Source organism: Diplotaxodon limnothrissa, linkage group LG19, assembly GCF_057381915.1.
Source record: "Diplotaxodon limnothrissa isolate DT_005_m linkage group LG19, D_limnothrissa_male_GT1.1, whole genome shotgun sequence".
Lineage (NCBI taxonomy): Eukaryota > Metazoa > Chordata > Actinopteri > Cichliformes > Cichlidae > Diplotaxodon > Diplotaxodon limnothrissa.
The window spans coordinates 23,795,463-23,814,362 of NC_140614.1; the positions used below are offsets into that span (position 1 = coordinate 23,795,463).

The 18,900-nt window shown below is 39.5% G+C and overlaps 1 protein-coding gene across 1 annotated transcript; it reads left to right on the forward strand.

Moving 5' to 3' along the window:
• The first annotated feature begins 481 nt into the window (after positions 1–481).
• plpp2a (phospholipid phosphatase 2a) lies at positions 482–17,661 on the forward strand. Its single transcript, XM_085343102.1, has 6 exons — positions 482–777; positions 13,100–13,251; positions 13,383–13,645; positions 14,523–14,580; positions 15,034–15,210; positions 16,547–17,661. The coding sequence occupies exons 1-6, from the start codon at positions 717–719 to the stop codon at positions 16,682–16,684; spliced, it is 849 nt and encodes a 282-aa protein (XP_085199228.1). The 5' UTR covers positions 482–716; the 3' UTR covers positions 16,685–17,661.
• The last annotated feature ends 1,239 nt before the right edge of the window (positions 17,662–18,900 follow it).

An 18,900-nucleotide genomic window follows, 5' to 3' on the forward strand; every position in this document is an offset into this window, starting at 1 on the left:
CATCGTTATCCAACTTAGTTTACAGCACCTAGTGTTTGCCACTCATTTTAAGCGCAAAATAAAATAAATTTAAAAGAAATGCGTTGATTCCCTTACAACTGTGCGTCAGCAGGTCGCAAATCCTCGGCAAATGTGCTATACTTTACCTAAGTGACTCTCTGTTAGTGCGAAACCAGGCCAAAGTTGGGTGAAATCGCTGCACTCATTATTAGTTTGGAAAAATAAAAGGGTGTCATGATTTTATCCCAAAAAAAGTCTCAGCACTGGAGAGAACATTGCCGAACTTTTAATTACCCTGCAAACTAAGCAGAGAAAGGGAAAGCAGAGAGAAAGTCGGGGAATTTCCCTTTTTTTCCAACATCAAGCGTTTTGGGACGATCAATTATCTGTTAGCTTTCTCTTTTTTTCTGTAAAGACAGACGCGCCCCCCGTGCGTAAAAAAGGCAGGCTAAACCAAAACGTGCTTCCTTTGCGACTTACCTGCCAACAGCGAAGTGTATAGAAAGACAGACGGACAGATAGACAGGCATAAAGGGAGGCGGGCAGGTAAGGATCACTGGAGGCGGAAGAGCGAGCAGGTTATTCTTTCCTGTTAGTACTTTGTCCACAGTTTCTCCAGGTGTTCAGTTTACAACCTTCCTGCCTGCTTTTTGTTTTTTTCCCCAAACGCGGTTTTTATTTATTATTTATAAAAGTGGCGAGCCGTCTGAAGAAGCATGGCAGAACATGGGAAGAAACTGATTCTGGTTGCGGTGGATATTCTGTGCGTCTTTGCTGGTAAGTGAAAACCCCCGTTCTGCCCTCCTCCTCCTGACAATATGGCTGAAAACGTGATTAGTTTCTGGACGTAGGTTATTGGCTGTGGTTTAATGTTCACTGGTGATTTTTGTATGGACGGAACAACAGCATAGTAAGTCCACATTAAAAGTTGAATGGCCTTCAGAGTGACGCACAGGGGATTGCACAACCGTACGCACAGGTCTGATATCTCTGGTAGATTACCAACATGTTGCTTCATGGGTCGCTGCAAGATTACAGAAACTTTTAACGCCCCTTTAAGATTTTACTCACGGATTCGGGAAAAACATCAGGACCATGACTGGCAGTGGTTTTAAAGTATGCAATACTGTTAAACTGTGCGAGTCGGTATCGGTCTCTACCTTGTTCGAACAAGCCAATAATCTTTCCCAGGACTGAGTGTGAAAGCTGCCTGGACTTCTGTTTATCTCTGGGTGTCACTGCACCGATTTCTTCACTGAAATGATCGGGGTTAAAATAGGACACGCGCTATCTCATATCACTGTCAGCCAGTTGGCGACACTTTGTGCACGTCAGTGTATGCGTGCGTGCATCTCTACCTCCCCTTGATTGCATTCATACTGGCAAGAAGTGCAGGGTTGTTCCTCCTTTTTAAAAAAAAAAAAAAAAAAACCCCAAAAACTTAAGGTTAAGAGGAAAAGCGAAGATCAGTGTCACTGAATATCTCTCTCTGACAGTTAAAATCCTGTCATGGGAACTGCTGAAAGGTGTGTTTATTTTTGCGTCTTCGTGTGTGTATGTGAAGAGGGTGGGCTCCAGAGACTGAATATGTCAGTCTTGAAAGACTAGAACCAAAATGGCTTGTTGCGACTTGCTGTGATCTACCACAAGGGCACAAATCCATTAATGAAGCTGGTATCTTCCAGCTGTTGGTGTCACACCTCTCACATTTTTGTCACCCTGACAGTTTGTACCACATGGTGGAAGAAGAAATCTGGACACTGATGTTGAATTCTCATGGTAGATTTTTCTGGAGTGAAATATGAGGGAGCAAGTGTGTGTGCGTGTGCGTGTGCTTTTTCAATGTATACATCCAATTGTGGACCCATCTGGTGGCTGAAAGGGAGGAATGATAACAATGATAATAACCATTCTGCATCCTGTGTGTGCGTGTTCGTGCGCGTGCCTTAAAGAAGTTCCTTGTAAAAAAAAAAAAAAAAAACCTGGTGGGGTGAGCTGGTGGATCTTATTTCAATATTTCGCCATAGTCTTTTTCTCTTTGGCTGAAGATCTTATAAACATGTAGAATGAACTTTTAAAACATTGAATCATTCTGTTGTGAAATCCCAGATGAAGCCTTTCTCAGGTCATAAATATTATGATTAATGCTGACCAAGGTTTTTATCATTTTCCCTTTTCTCCTGCTGACTAATCATGGTATAAGGATGATTAGTCAGGACTGTGAAAGTGATTATGAATTCACATGAAAACATGGTTATAAATCTGCAGTCGGTTCAGGACTAAATGCATATAAAATGTGGTGACTAAACTAATAACACACAAAGACTGTACTTCTCATTTATTTATTGAACACAAAATGAATAATCCCCCACCACAGTCCAGCCTGCAGAATATAAGTAAACCTTTAAATACGAATTTATTAGAAACAACCTCAATTAGATATTTCCTCATAGGTGCTTGTGAGGCTCTCACAGTGAAGAGGAAGATTTTTTTTTTCTCTTCCCACTACTCTCCTGAAAAAATAAACAGTGTTCAACATTCCTATGATTTATTGAGAAAACGTCTTCCTTCAAATCAAGCCTCAACATTTTAGTAAAGGTCAGCATTCAGACTTGGTGTTCCCCATTCATTCATGTATTTCTTTTTAACCATTTTGTTGCTGCATTGACAGAAACCTGTAAATGGTGTTTATGCAATATTCAAAACAGCCTTAAAACATGATGCTGCCTCCACTGTGCTTTAAAGCTAGGTTGAGGTATTGATGTGTGTCAGATATTGTCTTGTGCATTTTCACCAAAAAGTTCACTTTTTTTCACCAAAAAGTTCATCCTCCCTGTACTGACTGGAACAGAAATGTTTTTAAAATTACGTAATCTGCCATTGGTCTGCGAGTGACTGCAAGTGTAAACTATTGTAATAAGGTTTCATCCTTAATTAGCTTGACTATAGAGGGTTTTGAAGTGTGTGCATATGTGTAATAGCGTACATGTCCAAATTAACTGATAGGGGTGTAAAATGCTGAACTGAATACTGAACATCCACCATTTTAACAGTATTTGACAGAATACAATGGGGAAAAAACTGAACGTGCACTCTATTAAACCTTCTGTACATACATATCTTAACGGATCCACATTCCTCCATTCGCTGACATTTTGTTTTGGCTGTTTACTACAAAGTTAAACTAATCCATCTGAAGGAAATGCCTGAACTCATTGCTTTTATCAGTGAAACTGTTGTAATGTTGTCTCACTTAAAACACTGTTTGTACATGAAGAGGATCTTGAGTTGTAGCCTTTCCAGCTGCCCGTCAGCAAGACAGCAAGAGCTATCCCAGCTGTTGCTGACCATGCAGCTTTTAGCTATCTACACGCTGCTTCGGTGGTTCTAATCACTTTTCCCCCCTCTCTAAAACCAAAAGAATATCAAAACTCATTCGCTGATTTCAGACTGAATCTGTTTCAGAAGCTTGAATGCATCAATACACATCCAGTCAATTTGCAAATAAAGGGGGAAAACCCAAGCTTTTGACCCCCTACAGTGAGGGGATCTGCTTTGTTATGCTGAGGAGGAATTTTGCTAGCATGATCTGGGTCCATCTAGTTGTCCCTTTTTAGAGGGAAAAGTCATTTCAAATCAATACAAAGTTGTTCAGAGTGATCACCTTTACCCCATCATCAAACACTTCTGTCCTGCTGGGGGTGGACTCTTACTACTACAACAACAACAATGCCCCCACCCATCTGCTGAGTCATACTGATATCCTCCATATCATTCAGCAGCTGAGAGGTTCTTTTAGCATCAAGAAGCTGATGAAAGCAGTTCATTTAAAAAAGTAGTTATTGCTGCCCATGAATTGGCAGTGGAATTTAAAGCCCATTATGCTATAGTGTGAAAAGAAAATCCACAAGTGGAAAACACTGCAGATGGTTCCCAGTATTCCCAGGAGTCAGCATCCCTGCAAAGTCACCCCAATGCCAGACCATGCTATGATCAGAGAGGGCAAAAATCCCATCTCAGACTCTACAGACTACAGTTAGCAAGGCAAATGATAAAATCCAGGACAGTACAATTAGAACAAGACTGAACGAGTATTGTTTATTTTGAAGAGTTGCCAGAAGGAAACCTTTTCTATGCTTGAAAGAAGCAAAACAAAAAAAACAACATGGTCACGCTTGCAGAGTTGCATCTGAACTTTGCAAACCAAAGTCTTGTCCAAGAACACTGGACAGCATACAAACTGTCAAACGTGGTGATGGAAATGTGATTATTTGGGTTTGTTTTGCAGCAAAAGGACCTGGGCACCTTCAGTCATTGGGTCCACCATAAACCCCTCTGCATAGCAAAGTACTCTAGAGCCATCTATCACTATAGAAACTCTAGAGTGAGGCCATCTATCTGATAACTAAAGGCTTGCCCAAACTGGATCATTCAACAGGACCCAGGCACAGCAGCAAAGCTACAACAGAGTGACTGAGCCATTGCAACACCTTGAGTCTTTTCCTTTTTCAAAGACCAGACCTTAACAAGACTGAAATACTGTGGGGAACCTTAAAATAGTGATGCACAGACTGCTCGAAAACCTCAAAGAACAGAAACAGCGTGGTAATAAAAAGTGTACCAAAATTCATACAGAAAATGATTACTTCACATTACTATGACTAAAGGTGGTTTTACAAGTTACGTGGGGTGTACTTCACTTTTCAAACTTTGCTTCTGCATTTTAGCTCAGCTTTTGTTCAATATGTAATCACCTAATATAAGTCATATACTGTTGTCTCGTGTTTGTTTGTTTTGTTTTTTTTTTACCCAATTTTTAAATTATTCTTTTCGTAATGTCCAAGTATGTAAAACTTTACATTTGACAGAGGGTGTATTTTTCTTTTCTTTCAAAAACCATTGGAAACCCAAACTTATTCAGTTCCCTACCACATAAGACTTCAAGCAACGCAAAGGCAGGGCAGATTTTTTTTAGTTTTTATATCGATGACTTATGGTTTCATACCTAAATGTATCAGATGAAACTGAAAATGCTCATGTGATACCTTTAACACAGACTTACATTCTGTGTTTAATAAGCGTGAGCTATAAGGAACAGAAACTATACATGCTTTTTGTTTCTAGGGTCCGAAGCATAGAAGAGCTGCAGTATTGCGGAAATGACAGCCAGTGACTGACAACAGCTGTTTGGCTCGAGAGCTGTTATTTATATGCCATTTTTGACAATTTGTTGACATGTATGGGACACACACACAGTTGTTTTCATATCCTTGTGGGGACATCTAATTGACATAATGCTTTCCCTAGCCGCTTACCCTAACCATCAAAAATGAATGCCTAACCCTGACACTAAAACCACATTTTGAGTCTCAACGTGCCTTCAAACTCACGGGGACGTGGATTTTGTCCCCACAAGTATAGTAAACTTCCAATTTTTGGTCCCCACAAAGATATGACCATGTTGTGTACAACACACACACACACACACACTGTATCTGCTTCTGCCAAATGCATGTCAGAGTCAAGTGGGAAGTGCTGACCTCTGCTCTCTGACATTCCTGCGTGAAAATGGAAGCGAGATATGATTGTTGTGTTGGCATACATAGTACAGGCTGTGTGTGCGTAGTTACATTGTCCTCCGTGGTCGTTTCATAAAGGAAGGTGTGTGTGTGTGTGTGTGTGTGTGTGTGTGTGTGTGTGTGTGTGTGTGTAAGCATTCTATTAAAAGGTCAAAGCCACAGATCTGTAAGATGAGAGGTTTACGAATGTGAACCAATAAACTATTGGCTTGGATATGATGCAAACTAAACTAAAAAGTGTAATGTAAATCAAACGCATGGTAAGAACAACCAATGGACAAAATTACCAGATTCTTATGAAGGTTTGACCTATGGGCAACAAAATCTAATGGCCTAATTCATGCTCTGTACTCTTCTTTTTACAGACAAGTTTAAGCAAGAAAAGAGGTGATTTTTTTTTTTTTTTTTTTTTTTTAAACAAAACGCTAAAAAAGCCACTAAAACATGATCCAACATTATTGCACTTGAAATAACCCTATGAAGTGATATATTACAGGCTTTCAGTATGTGCTGTTCCTGGGAATTCCATCAGAAGATTAATCCCGCTTTTGTAGAAATGCACCGATTGTGAAATTGTGGGCTGATATCGATATGTTCAAATATTGGTATTTGGTACACACACAAGAGCCTGACTGATTTTTTTTTTTTAAGACACCAATATTTGGTTATTTTAAAAATATAATATTCTGATATAGATAGATAGATAGATAGATAGATAGATAATATATTTCTTTTTTTTTCTTTTTTTTGTCTTTCAGGTGCAAACAGATATAACATGGCAATTGTTATGCCTGGTTATTTATTTACTTGTGTACCCTGTTGCTGTTGGTCTTTGGCCGGCAGGGAGCTGCAGAGCACCCTCTGGTGGACAAACTAAGCAATGTTGAAGGGTGTTTCATATGCCTCTTCTGCATGTTTACAATACATTTTCATTTATTGGCTGTTAAAAATGGCTTAAAGCAGACGATAATATTGGTCTGCTGATAAATCAGTTGGCTTCTAGTACATATTTTTTGTGTCTTTGAAGAATATCTGAAATATCTAAATGTGACTGAGCACAGGAAAAACTTTTTTCAAACATTCAGCCAGCCAAAAACTGATAAATGATGTCCACTGACATTGATTAATGTTTAATTTGCAACAATCAGCCATATTGACCAATATCAGAATTTGGCCAATATGTATCATACATCCGTCACATGGCAGACAGTAAGTCTGGAGTCGATTTAATTTAGCACAAAGACTGGAAATGAGGGGAAACTGTCTAGCCTGACCCCGTCTAAAGCTAACAAAAGCAAAATTTTATCAGCTCTAAAACTCAAAACAGACAGTTTGCTATTTTCTTCTTCTTTTACAAAATAAAGCTTTTATCAGCCAGTGTTGTCTAGGACTTTCCCAGGAAAATCCCCAGCCTCACAGGAAGTGATCCACTTTCTCTGCAATTCCAGTTTTCCGGGTTTATGAAGGAAAAAAAAAACTGAATAATGCTGACTATTGTAGACAGACTGGATAAAAACATGAAAATGTTACAGCATTGGACTGCTGATTTCACACTGTTCTCTTGCTGTGCTGACTTCTTGGGAATGTATCGTAGAGAAAAGTAACAGCAATGAGAATTTGAAAAACTTGCCAATATAAACAAAAGTTAACAAGTTAAATATTGCTTTTAAGATCACCTCCACACAACCCCTGTTAGCTGACAAACCATGAAGTTACTCAGCAGGCTCACAGATCTGTCATCTGCTGAGATGTGCAGATACATGTTCACATACGTTGCTGTTAGTTGTTAGCCGTTTGTGGTTCTGTTCCCAGCAAATGTCTCAGTAGTTCAGTTCTCAAGATGAGCCACAGTATGGACTTCCATCACTTATCTTGAATGCTGAATAACAGGAACATTTTCCCCTTCCTGCTGGGTCAGAGGTCAAGGGGAAGTTGTACTTGTGTCTGATCCCAAATTCCATTATGTTTATTTTCTCAAAGTGGAATCGGGGTGCATGCTCGCCAGAAGGGATTATGAAAGCCTAAAACAATACTGTCTCTCCTTCCTTTTTTTGAATCTCCTGTGGTTTGTTTTTTTTTTTTTTTTTTTTTAAACTAAAGGCAAAAGTTATCAGAAACTTGGGAGTGTGTGTGTGTGTGTGTGTGTGTGTGTGTGTGTGTGTGTGTGTGTGTGTGTGTGTACCTCTTTTAGCAAAGAGATTTGAACAGTTATTACAGTGTTTGCAGCTGTAAAGGTTTATGGACAACATAAAACTCGACAGCTACATGTAAAATTTCGGAGTAGGATGATACAAACTTTCAGTTGACCAAATAACATTTTACTGCTATACTCAGATGGTTTCCTTTAGTTTAAAATAAAAAAGGAGGGAGAAGAGATCCAAAAAATAGCAACGTTTTATGATCTTACATTCAAAACTGGGTACATTTTATGAGTAAAATGCTTTGTTTGCAGTTTAGTTTTACTTTCACATTAAAAGAAAACAAAAACAAAACCTTGAGTTTACTTGAGTTTAAACATTAAAATAAGGAGGGAAATGGGTAACATGGAGATGAATGGAGGGGAAGAGTTGAAGAAAAAACCAAAAAAGCATAAAATGTTTCGGACAGCGCAACTTTATTGTTAAATATATGTTGCCGAAGTGCAACAAAACTGTACATAAAAGCTAACTTTTTTGAAATGGGAGATGTTTGATTATATAAAGTAGTAAGTAAGTAGAAGGAGCTAAAACCTGCATCTATTAAATTAACTGCTAGAATTGACGACGACCGCCCCAGTGCACGTTGGAGGTCACTGCCTGAAGGAGCCAACCATCATGCACAAAAACCAGAGAGTTGATCCAGGAGCCACCAAAGTGGAGCATCTTCTCCACTTGACTATGCCAATGAAATTCTCTTCATAAGTTATGAACAGGAGTGACAAACAATCTTGACAGAGGCCAACTCCCACTGGGAACAAGTTTGACTAACATCTGAAAGCACCATATAATTTGTAAGGTATTTGCTTGAGAACCCTAATAGTCAGACAGTCTCCTATGAGCAAGCACTTTGCAACTGTAGGGAGGAATAACTCCCTTTTATGTATATTGGAACTGAGTCAGATATTTTTGTCCTCAAATACAGCTAAGCTATAAAATTAAGACTCAGGATCTCAAGATTTGCTGTGCATGTAAGAACAGAGTAGGTAATACTGTTGATTACTGGAAGTACATAAAGTGTATAAACCTCTTTACTAATGATTTCTCTTCCAAGTACCAAGAAAGGGGGGGGGGGTAAATTAAAGAAATGAGATTGGAACCAGTTACTGAAACTCTGCTTAAGACCGGTGTCATTTTTTTATTGGACGTTAGAAGAAGCGGTGTATAAGGCCCAAGTGTAAATCAGTCTATAATGAGACGTTGCCTTGAAAGGGAGGCTCTCTTGGAGTCCTGAAAAGATCTCAAAATTGCACACAAAGAGGTGAAAAAGAACCCAGGAGTAAACACAAAACACTAATAAGCAGAAGCCTTTTTCACATGTCTACTCTAAGAAAATTGTTGAAAATAATTACGTTAATTTAAAGACACCACAAACATTATTGTCATTCCTTTAACCATTTAAATCCAAGAGTATCATATTTGATACATGGGTTTTTGAGACTTCTACATGAGTTTGCCCCCCACCCCCTTTCCCCCACAAAAAAAAACAACAAAAAATTGCGAAATGCTTTTATTTATTTATTTATTTTTAGAAATAAATTGCAAAACAAATGCAGGATGTAGCAAACATGATGCAAGTGAAAACTAATTTGCAAATTAATATAGATCATCGGAAGAGTCGATAAACACACAAAAAAATGTGTTGCAAGGCATTTCAGGCTTGCAGCTGTGAAGCATGGTGGAGGCAGCATCATGGTTTGTGGGCATACTTTGCTTCCTTAGAGCTGGTCATTGCAGTCATTGAGGAAACATCAATGACTTGAATTTCCAAGCTCTTTGATGGCATTTTAAAGGAAAAATTCAGGGAGGTAATCTATAGTCTGAAGCTTGGGAGAGGTTGGGTGAAGCAACAAGTAAATCAAGAGGCTGGAGTCCTGACGTCATGGTGCTGTCTTGAGGTATGTTCAAGCAAAACATACTGATGAATTGAAAGAGTTTTCTAGGCGTACTGGACGACAATTCATCTTTTTCACCGTGCTAGTTAAATAGGGAGCCAGAGGAAACGCCTACCGAAGGCATTCGCTTCTATAGAAGGTTCAACAAGTTATGCAAGACGGTTTAAATAAGACATTAAAAGCACATCTGTTTGGATTATTTTTCTAGTGAGATTGTTTTTCTAACCACATTTTACGAGTAGCATTTCCTACCTCAAATGCAAGAGAAGCCATCTATGATGACAACCACACTCAATGTTGGTGCTTATTTTATTGAGGTTTAAAGTTTTGTGATAAGAATGTGGGTTGCTAAACCATACAAGTAACCATGTAATTAATAACTAGAAAGAAAACAAAAGGTTGTTAAGCTCTTGAAGCGAGAAATGTCCTTTTACAGAATGAAGAATAAGAAATATAAAAATGTATTTAAACAATCCCTTTTAGGTATGCCTTACTTTTGCAAGTAGTTTTGGTGCATGAAAAATTTGATTTGGGATCAATTTGACCTAGACGCTAGCATGGGAGGCCGCCCTGCCAGCACAAGCCTACAAAAACATGTCAGGCCTTCTGTAATAACAGAGCCAGTCCAGATAATAGTTTCACCCCCAGCAACTCGGAGCAAGTCTGACTTGGGTTTCCTCACCAAATCTGTTAAGCAAGCTGACCAGTGGTTATCATGTATGTTTTTTAAGATCATTGCTCAACACATCTCCACCCTGGCAATGCGTAAGCCACTGGAGATTTGTGTCAAACAAATAGTCTCTTATCTAAATGTTATCCTTATGCTCTGCAGAATAAACAGTGGCTTGGTTTGACTTCAAAGTGGAGCTGAAAGCATGCTTGACCTACAGGAACAATGAATATGAGCGAAGGGAGAACTTTCATGAAAATAATTTCTCCTTAATGAGGAAACTGCTTGTCATCAAATATTATTAGTGGCGCTTGTTCAGACTTGTAACAAATGACAAATCCGGCGTTAGGCTATTTAGGTCAGGGAGACTTAAAGTGTCCCTTATATGGTGACAAAGTAGGAGGCGTGGCAGACCAATAGGTGTTTAAAGAGATAGACAGAAGAACAAAACGTACATGGTGACATGAGAAATTCAGTGTTACGTTGTTAAAAGATGGCCTACAAAAAGAGTCACTTCAGTGACCTGCAATCGTTTTTTGTGTTACTAAACTGCAGCGGAGTTCGAGATTTGTCACAAAAAGCATAACTTAAATGCTCGAATTATCTTCACCCATATGTTTATAAGCAGGTTAAAAGGCACTTTGACTTGTATGTGTTTGCTCTTTAAATTCCTTTGGTGTACTTTTCATTTATATATTTTAAGTCATATTTACTTGAACAGAACATGCCCCCTGTGGTCTGTGTTTTCATCAAACTGAATTGTACCTCATTTTGTGCAACCTTAGTATATAGTTACAGCTACAGATATGACGTTGTGGTGCCATGTAACAGGGTCCAGCAGCTTTATGGTATAATAGTAGTGATGCACCATAAGGTTGTACCATAGTTTTCCCTGAAAGAGGCACAGCCCAGTTTGAACAAACATTGTTCAAACTATGCATTTACTAGTAGAACAACAGCATCTTACCTGTTTTTTAAATTTTTCAGCTCTTCATCACACAATTCTTGAACATTTGGCGAACATATAATTGAAGTAATCACACAACACTTAATACCTTCTTATCTGCAGACAGACCAATGTCCATCAACAAGGCTGGTATTAGCCCATATATCAGTGCATCCCAGGGTTAATCTTATAAATAATGAAGATCTTAAAGTTTGTGGAAGTACCAAATCTGTCATGCTTTGGGGAAATGTGTATAAAAGATGCACAAAAATCATCACAAACGGAGCCACATTCAAGAACTGTATGACAGGGGTAGTCGGGATGTGACACACATCCTCCCAAACAAGAATAAGACTACAACAAACATCTGCAGAAGGGAGTCTAGATAATTTCCATCAAAGTTTATCTGTGCTTTTAATGTAATCTTATGTGAATTGTCAGGCCCATACAGTAGAGGAAGGAAGCAATCTGTCAGTGGCGAGCAGCTCCACACCCATAAATATACAATAGTTTTTGAGCAAACAAACAACATTTATCCATCTCTTGCTGTTATTATATTCAGCAGGAAGCTCTTGAAAACAGGAAAACGATTTAAGTGTTGTGGGGTAGAAAGTTTCTGACATTAGGCCTTTAAAGTGGACTATTGTCCTGCTCTGATTTAGGAGACAGCTTTATGTCCTCCTGCAGATGCCCCACTCTTCGTCTTGTTTGCACAGACAGAAACTGCTGAAACCAGTTTTCTTTTTGTCCTTCGCAGCTCTTTATAGCTTTTATACATGTATGCATGGCTTGAAATAACCCATTTATATCTGTCGCTGGTGTGCATGAGCACGTGCGAATGTCTTGAGGTATGCAAGTGTGTGTCCCGCTCCGGTCGTCAGTTCCCAGGCCCCTCACATTGTGAACGCTGCCCTGGTGTCAAAGGTGTTGGCTGTGATGTCGCGTGTGTTGCCATGGTGACAGTCAGTTCCTCTACAGAGTAAACGCGACTTGTAGAGGTGAAGCCGTTGCCACCGATGACAAATTCATTTACCACGTAGCGCCGCGGCTTGTGCGCAAAGCCAAAAGATGAGTCCGCCAGTGTGTTTTTAGCTGTTTCCTGAGTTGCACCTTCACTGTGTAGTCACACTTTAAGACTACAGTAGTAATTTTCCAGTCTCTGCAAGGGTTTGCAAAAGCTCGATGAAAACCCCTCTACAGCAACATGCATCACCCCAAACCAGCCACAGTTTCCATTTTTTTTATTTTTGATATGGCTTTTTGATGTCACCTATTTTCTTTTATCTGGCCAATGTGAAAACCATTTGTGTGACCTTAAGTCACCAGGAAATCATAATAACATGAGAAACTTCTCTTGTGGTGAGAAAAGTGACTGGATTTCTGGTGCAGATTTAGAACAACAGCAGACAATGGGGGATTTATTTCAGTATAAAAATGAGTGTGTGCTGTTCATGCTTCCTGTTCTTTCTTGCAATTGCAAGGACATTTTCACTGGAGCAGTTTTCACACTTCAACTCAATACAATATCAGGAAAATGAAATCATTTAAAGTTATCCTTTTTCCACACGCAGCACCCAACAGGAAATGCGTCATTACTACTGGAAATACTTAAATGTGGTTTAAGTTCAGCACACGTGACTACAGATAATCACTGTGAATACAATGAACAAGTAACAGTGCTATCTCCACTGCATTATTTGAGTTAATACTGTTTTGAGCAGTAGAAAGCATACTGCAATTTTAAAACAAAGCTCAAGGTGTATTCTCTCTCTCCCCTTCCCCCCCCCCCCCCCCCCCCCCCCCCCCTTTTACAGCGGCTCTACCCTCAGCCATTCTCACATTGATGTTCAAGCCTTACCAGAGAGGAATCTACTGCGATGATCAGAGCATCCGTTATCCCTACAGGAGAGACACCATCTCTCATGGGACGATGGCTGCAGTCACCATCACCTGCTCCATAGTCATTGTAAGCCCATGTGTCTGATTTGGCTGAGCCCCTAGTTACTGAAAAATAAGACTAACCTTGTGTCTTTCTACAGGCAATCTGCAAAGAATCTTATTTTCCAAATAATAAATCTTGGCCCCTTCCTTCCACAGATCACAACAGGAGAGGCCTACCTGGTGCACACCAATCGTCTGCGCTCCAATTCCCCATTCAACCAATACCTGTCAGCTCTCTACAAAGTGGTGGGCACCTACTTGTTTGGAGCCGCTATCAGCCAGTCGCTGACTGACTTGGCAAAGTTCACCATTGGCCGTCCTCGTCCAAACTTCATAGACGTTTGCAAGCCAGTGGTCTGTAATGGATACATGTTGGAGATCATGTGCAACGGCAGCCACCGCAATGTGACTGAATCCAGGTGGACACTTTACGACACCTATCAGATTTGTTATGTGCAGTGCAAAGAGCTAGGAGTAAATGGATGATTTGAAAAATGCCATGAATTTTCATCCCTTTGGATGTGTGAGCTCCTCAACCTATTTCTAAGGCTGAGCCCAGCCACTGTACAGAGGAAACTCATTTTGGCAGCTTGTATTACTCTTTGAGTCATAACTGGGATTTCATTCTGGCTGGGAAGCAGATGGACTGGTAAATCGAAAGCTTTGCCTTTCGGCTTAGCTTATTATTTCTTTATTACTGCTGAGGCCGCTTCAGTCCTCAATCCATTTTCCCATCACTCATGAATAAGATCCCAAGATGTATCCTGGTTTGAGGCAGCCTCTCTCTTAAAACCCCAACTTACTGACAGCTTAGTTTAAAATCTTTAAGATCTGCTCTCTCCATGGACTGATTTACCAAGTTTGACCTTATCAGTTTTATAGCTGAAAAACTATTTAGATTAGCAATAACAGGTTTAATTTCATCTCGTCAGTGAAATATAATATAATCAATATAAATATAAAACTCGAATATCTCTTTGGTTTCTGCTGGAGTGTTGGAGTGTCCACACTAATGTATACATGAGGAAGTGGATACTATCAGTATTATCAGGTTAAATTTAAATAGACTGCAACGTGCATGTTTCCATTTCCTGGATGACTGTTTATTTGTTTAGTTTGGACGTAATACCCAGAAATAAAAATATTCAAAAATGTAGGCTGCAGATTGCCCAAACTGTTAAGATTGTTTACCTTAGATTAAATGGTAAACAAACTGATAAGTAGGCCTAGTTTTAATGCTGGTTCCCATTCATATTCACTGAAAACCATTACTAATGCTGCCATTTTGCTCCCTAGGTTATCGTTCTACTCCGGACACTCGTCCTTCGGGATGTACTGCATGATCTTCCTGTCGGTGAGTGTGTCCTCATAGCGTGAGACTTTCTGCAGCTCTGAAATGGCTGTTTACCAAAAAAACACACATGACTAAGCCAAACAGGAGAATGTGGTCGACACAGACAAAAAAAACACCATTGTTGCTATACCACACGTGGCACAATGGCCGGAAGGTGACAGATTTAATGGTTTGATCCCTGTTAGGGGTTTTCAGGAGTGAATTATGAGCTGCTCAAACTCCACAGGAATCAGCATTCTGCATTTGGGGGGGCTGGATGGATAAAGTGGGACAAATTTTAGATTTAAAAAAAGTGTATAAATATTTTTTAAGGGGGGAAGTCAGGAAATTTGCTATAGGTAAATGGCTCCGATCTTAACCTTAATCTTGTTTTGTTTTTTCCCACAAAAAAAATGGTTCTTTAATGTGCGCAACCTTCGAGCTGAATTCGAATCTGTACTTTTGTGTGTAAAGCTCTATGTCCAGGCCAGGATGCAGGGGAAATGGACGAGACTGGTTCGACCCACCATCCAGTTCTTCCTGGTGTCGTTCTCTCTGTATGTGGGATACACGCGCGTCTCTGACTACAAACACCACCCGGGCGACGTCGTGGTGGGACTGCTGCAGGGCGCTCTCATCGCTGTGCTCACAGTGAGTGCATTTCTGCGTCACGTTTATTGATGTTTATCATTAAAGCTGAGGACATTTATACGATTATATAAGGTGAAAACTGAAATCCTCTATTTTTAAAGTGTTGATAAACATATTTTTCCACTTTTGAATCATTACTTCTGAATCCAAAGGCTGGCTGAGCAGCCTCTTCCTAAAGTAAAATGGTGTAGATTGACAAGTACAAAGACCTAATGAGGGATTTTGGTGAGTTTTGCCAGCTTTCAGGTTGGCAAAGAAGTAGTGGGACCCACTTCTTGAGTTTCTTGGACTTTCCCACTGTTCTGAGTATTGATCAGTCCAATCCAGGGGTGTCGAACTCCAGGCCTCGATTGCCAGTGTCCTGCAGGTTTTAGATCTCACCCTGGATCAACACACCTGATTAGTTCATTATCAGGAATCTGGAGAACTTTAAGACATGTTGAGGAGGTAATTTAGCAATTTAAATCAGCTGTGCTGGATCAAGGACACATCTAAAACCTGCAGGACACTCGAGGCCTGGAGTTGTCTACCCCTGGGCCAATGAATGCAGCTGAATGCAGCAGAGCCTTTTAATGATGGCAGAGAGGAACAACCACTTGCAGTTAATCGTGATTGCCAGGGAGAGGCGAGAGCTCTTGACCTTGTTAAGACATTGTAGAACCAAGGGGGAAAAAAATCCAAACTAAAATTAAATTTCTGCAACCATCTTTAATGACTTTTTTAAAGCCATTAAAGATGTACCCTGGAAAAAGTTCAAGTAGCTTAGCTTGCACAACATCATGATCATCCCTGTAAGAATCCCATATGGAAAAGATATATATAAATCTTATAAAGTTTTTATCTGTCTTGTATGAAACTTGTATGAAAAGCATACAAGAGTGAAAACATAAGATCCCTTGAAAAATTATATAATGAAACTTGTATGTTTTGTATACTTACTAAAAAAATATATGAAAGTAATGAGAAAGTGGCCACTTTCATGAGTAAATCATATGTTTTTACTATTTCTTTTCCATATGGGATGGGCTGCAAATGACAATGGTTCATGCCATAAATGTGACTTACATTTGGAGGAGCCTCTGTACTTGGGAATAGCACCTGGCTATTGCAAAGAACACCTATTGGCGTTTTGAGGCTATAACTGTTAATTGTGTGTTTGTGACTTTACTCTGTGGTATAATATGAAGCTGAATCCCAACATCTAAAAGGTATAATTTAGACCGACTGCTGAACTATTCATTTACAGTGTAAAGCAGTAGCGTCAGCTGTAAGCAATGCTAACGCTTCTATTAAGCAACGTAATAGCCTATAATTGTTACTGTGTTTGTTCCCAAAGGTCCGATATGTGTCCGATTTCTTCAAGCAGCGCCCTCCAGTTTCTGAGCCGCAAACACCAGAGACTGAACAACTCGAATGTAAACCGAGGCCTTCAGATTCAGAACACAGAAATCACAGCTACAGCGGATCAGTATGAGCGCACCACCCTACAGCTACTCTCACCAGCCCGGCCCTCGCACTCTATAACAGCAGCTCCGTTATCAAAGAACGTGCACAGAAGAAAAAACAACGAAAGCAGCAGAGCACAGTCTGCTATTAGATCTCCCTAACACTTTCACAGCTATGAAAACTCCAGGGCCTCTATAAGTTTGTGTTTATATGCTGCAAAGATGTGATTGAGTTGTTTTTTTATGTTTTATAATGAGTGGGTTTTGTGAGGTTTTTTTTCTCATTATGTTCATTTTTTTAAAATTTTCATAATTATTTCTTGCAGAAAGATTCAGATTTGTCTGAGAAATTGATGCTGTGAGTCAAACTTAAGAGTGACTGACAGTTGAAGAGATCGGTCCGATTTCAATTCCAAAGATTTTGTTCTGCCCTTGAATGGAAGAACCGATCCTTGGAGGCTGAATAATGTTATACACTTTGCTACAGTCTGATAAGACTGATGTTTTACCTACTCTCGAGCTCGACTGCCTCTTTGTGACACCCATTAGTTTTGTTGTTTGTTTTTTTCTACAGACATCTCTTTATTGTCTTTAAAAGATATGCAAGTGTAATTATGGAGTGCTTCCACTGACATAATATACATACAGGATGATTTGTAGCACTAACACTTTTTAAAAAAAAAATCTTCTATATCTAATAAATTGTGCAATTGTTGGTTTTTTTTTCAAGAATGTATGACCACTAATTTACTGAAGTTATGGCGATATTGTTCCTTCTGTCACTTTTTCTCAGACTTGAAAGGGACGGCCAAGGACAAATGGAGATGTTCCTGAGGCATCTTCATCCTATAACCTTCCTCTTTTGATACAAAGTAAATACACCTTCATGGACCTTTTCCTTCCCCATTTATAACAACGTGTGTAACCTATTGTGAAATTGTACATAATGTAATCACTTACTTCCTTTAGCCTTCAGGGTGTTTTACAGTTTTCCATAAATACTTGCCAGCATATTCACCTTCCGTGTGTGATTATTTTATCAGCATGAAGAAAGGCATGCAAAGCAGTCTTTTGTGTGGATTCCCACAGAGAGAATGCCTTCTTTTTAGTTATTTCCATTGAGCTATTCTCTGCTGCATTCTTAGCGAAAGCTCTGTACAACACAGTGACGCAGGGTTCAAGTCAGAACCTGCAGCTCACGGCCCTTTCTACCAGAGGAATGAAGCTGGTGAGCCAGTGCATGAAACAGGAAGTTGTTTGGTTTTTTTCCCCCCTTTGTTAGCAATTATTCATAAATTGTCATAAGCAAAGAATCTTTATTACAAAACCATGTTTAGCGTCATTTCAGCTAAATTGTACAAAAGGTTCCCACTTGCCCTTAGAAGGTAGTCTGATAGTTTTGATTTCATTATCCCGGCTGAGCCGTTATGATTTCACATCCATGCCAGTACACTGTCAATTAGATTTATGGTGCACACAGTAATTAAAAATCCACAAATATTTCTCCAGAGACTGGTTAGGCTACATGATATGCTAAATCTACTTGTTCACTCAAATGCTGCTTTAAAGAGATTTGGGGGATTCTGATTAGAAACAAAAATCAGTTGTTTGGCATCAAACTCAGAAATGGCTCAACTACAGCTACAGGGGTACTAAGTCTGGATAGAGATGTTGCAGATTAACTTTCTAATACATTGTCTAAGTAGCCTGGAAAGAAAAGAAAAAAAGCATCTGGACTTCTTTAAGTTGTTTGAAGACATTTCACTTCTCATCTGAGAAGCTTCTTCAGTTCTATGGTCAAATGGTGAAGAGGGACATGGACCCCCTATTGATCCTCTACCTAATCACACGAGCCAAGGTGTGAAAACGGGTGTAGGTCACCATCAGCCAAGGTTTCAGATGAACTCATTGTGAAACCTAGCCCCACCCTATCATGTGATTTCCTGAGGTCAAAGGACTCTTGTTTTATGGATTTCAAGTCTATTGTAATTGAAGCATTCACTCTTTTATACAACCAGCAACTGTTTAATTCATTTTAACTTCAGGGAAAATGCTCACTTAGTCTGCTAGGCAAGAAGTTTCAGCAGCTTGCTCGTCTGGAGCATTCAGGTTCTGCCGCAATCTTCCCAGAAGCAGATGTTCCCACAAATTCATCCCAAGAGAAACTGACAAAAATAAATTTAAAAATCAATATCAATAGGCCTAGGATGGGAAATGTTAACGTTCATGGTAATAATGGGTGATG